The following is a 2890-nucleotide window of genomic DNA, read 5'->3' as shown; positions in this document are numbered from 1 at the left end:
ATGTCAAATTGTAGACCAATACCATTGAAGAAAATGTATTGGGAAGAGCAGATCAGTGGGATTGCCCTAAGCTCTATCATGATTCTTTAATTTTCATGTACATTAAATTCATGTACCATAAAGTCATCACAAAAGAGTTATATTATAGTGAGTAAAGTGAGGTAAAAAAAATATTGAATATAAATAATTTATATTTTTTGACATAAATAGTCAAAATGATGTATAAGATCCTAAGTTAAAGCAATACATGAATAACTTTAGTCCAAGTTCATTGACACACCATGACATCGAACTGTATATAATTCTCATCATCTCTATGAGAATAATTCATCTGTCAAAATCCTTTCATTAGGATCATTGGGATAAACAATGTTTCACTTTTAACTTTCTCTAAAGTAAAGTGACTGATTAATTGTTAGCAGTTTCCAAGCCTGATTCTGGCACAGCTGCTGCTGCTGGCTCCTCAGTCTGTAGCGTATCTTTGCTACACTCTACAAAACCATTTAATCAAATCAAAGTGTATATTTACTACAAACTATTATCACAAAACAAGTCACACATACATTTTATGCTAATGATTATTGGTTATCCTTAGCGAAAACAACCCCTGATAAACAAGAAAAGTACACTCCGAACGGGACTCGAACTGCGGTCTCTGGCGTGAGAGGCGAATGCGCTAACAAGGAGGCTAGAGGCTACAACATGTAATGACAGTCGGTAGTGGACCTCTTCAGGTTCAGCCTACTGTGGGTGAAAGCCAGCTAGATGATGATCTTCAGACTTTAAGGACAAAAACAAATGTGAATTCTTACCCACTGACTTCTTTCGGAAAAATCCCCAAAGCCTTATTTGCTTCATTTTTGCTGTCTTTCCTGCTAACTGCTGTTAACTCGCCACCAAGTAACGTTAGTTGATGTCAGCGACTGCGCAAGCTCCTCCTCTACCTGCTGCATATTCAACAGAGAGGAAGAAACGGAGTCGCCCATAGGCTACCGACAGCAAAGGAATTTATTCTATAGACTAGATTATGCCTATTTTTACAGGCTGTATGCAGTATGTGCAAAGCCAAAGCACAATGAAATAAGGCAACTTATGATTTCGGGGGTTTACATAGGCTTTTGTTCGGTTTCATATTTGTCAGTCAACATTTCAAAATACATTCAGGGCTACACTCAAAACATTCGGGGCTGAAGCCCCGGCAAAATCGGCTGCCGCCGCCTCTGGCCATGATTAAGGGCAGAATATTGATGGCTCATAGCTCAAACCATCAAACATCCAGTTAATATCACTGTGCTTTATCCACTGTGCCACACCTACACTGTTTTTTGTGTTTCTAGTGAAGGGAAACATTTGATGGGTTTGTACAGTTTATGCAAATCATGCCAACAGAGAGGCCTCTTGAGACATATTTAATGCTATAAAAATACTAGCTTGTACTGTATCTTTACAACACAATACAAGAAGGTCTAATTCCCTACATATCCCATCATTGCAGTTTCAGAGTTTATCACAGAAGGTATTTCAAATTTGCATTTTTTTAATGTTGTTAATGAAATGTAACTTTTTTCAAGATGTTTATTAGTATCTAGCATATGTATATAGTGAAACTGATTAAATAATTCATACCATAAATCATAAGGTTACAATATGAATAATTTAGAGGACATTTTGGAAAAATTATATCTTAAGCTGAATAACAATGACATTTTTACTTTTTTATTTGTCTTCTCTCTTTCTCAGTTCAATGAAGGCATCCTTTGTTTAACAGAAAATGGAAAATGGAACATATTATACCTTGATGTTGTTTGAAAACATTGGTTACATAAGATATGTTCTCTTCAGTATGGGATTTATTGTATATTGTGCTATCATATTCTTTAATGCCCTTGTTATTCTTGCAATATTTCTGGAAAGGTCATTACACCAGCCCATGTACCTTTTGATTACAAGTCTGTCCTTCAACAATGTGTGTGGTACTGCTGCCTTTTTCCCAAGGTTAATGACAGACTTGTTATCTGATACACACACAATATCCCGTGGAGCATGTATCTTACAGGCTTTTGTCATTTACACATATGCCACAAATGAGAATACAATATTAATGGTTATGGCATTTGACAGATTTGTTGCAATTTGTAAACCTTTACAATACAACAACATAATGACTCCCAGGTTTCTAACGGTTTTAATTGCTTTAAGCTGGATTTATCCAATGCTTTGTGTTGGTATTGCTGCTATTTTAAATGCCAGACTGACAGTGTGTGGTAACAAATTGTTGAAGGTGTACTGCCACAACTGGGAAATTGTCAAGCTCTCTTGTGAAAACACTTTATCTAATAATGTTTGGGGCTTTTTCATTGTGACCACGACTCTTATAATGCCTTTATGTTTTATACTATATTCTTATTTAAAAATTCTTATCATTTGTAGAAGAAGCTCACCAGAGTTCAGGAGCAAAGCATATCAAACCTGTGTTCCACACATAGTGATCCTTTTAAATTTCTCAATTGCCATTTTTTGTGAAGTCACTTTGAGTCGGTTTGTGAATGTAGAAGTTCCTATAGGGCTATCGATTGCTCTTTCACTGGACTTTATTGTTGTACCACCGATTCTTAACCCTCTTGTTTATGGATTTAACTTTCCTGATATTCGCAAAAAAATCTTATGCATTATAAAAGCATCCAGGTAGCATGTAATGTTTCTGTTTTAAAATATGTAACAACTAATTTTATTTTTTTGTAACAAGAATGGTTAACCATTGTCATGCTCAATGCTAAACAGGAATAAAATTAAGCAAGTTTAAAATCACTGTTCAATCATGGAATCTCTTTGTTAAGGGAAAGGAAGAGGCATGAACTGGCTTGAAATTGCAACTCACAATTTAATAGTG

The 2890-nt window shown here is 35.4% G+C and overlaps 1 protein-coding gene across 1 annotated transcript; it reads left to right on the top strand.

The window, feature by feature from the left end:
• Window positions 1-1771: 1771 nt before the first annotated feature.
• On the top strand, window positions 1772-2689 carry LOC127631490 (putative gustatory receptor clone PTE03). Its single transcript, XM_052109628.1, has one exon. It carries the CDS (start codon window positions 1772-1774, stop codon window positions 2687-2689), a length of 918 nt encoding a protein of 305 aa, XP_051965588.1.
• Window positions 2690-2890: the final 201 nt, after the last annotated feature.

This window comes from Xyrauchen texanus, chromosome 38, assembly GCF_025860055.1.
Source record: "Xyrauchen texanus isolate HMW12.3.18 chromosome 38, RBS_HiC_50CHRs, whole genome shotgun sequence".
Lineage (NCBI taxonomy): Eukaryota > Metazoa > Chordata > Actinopteri > Cypriniformes > Catostomidae > Xyrauchen > Xyrauchen texanus.
This window is presented reverse-complemented; position numbering and strand designations above follow the sequence as displayed.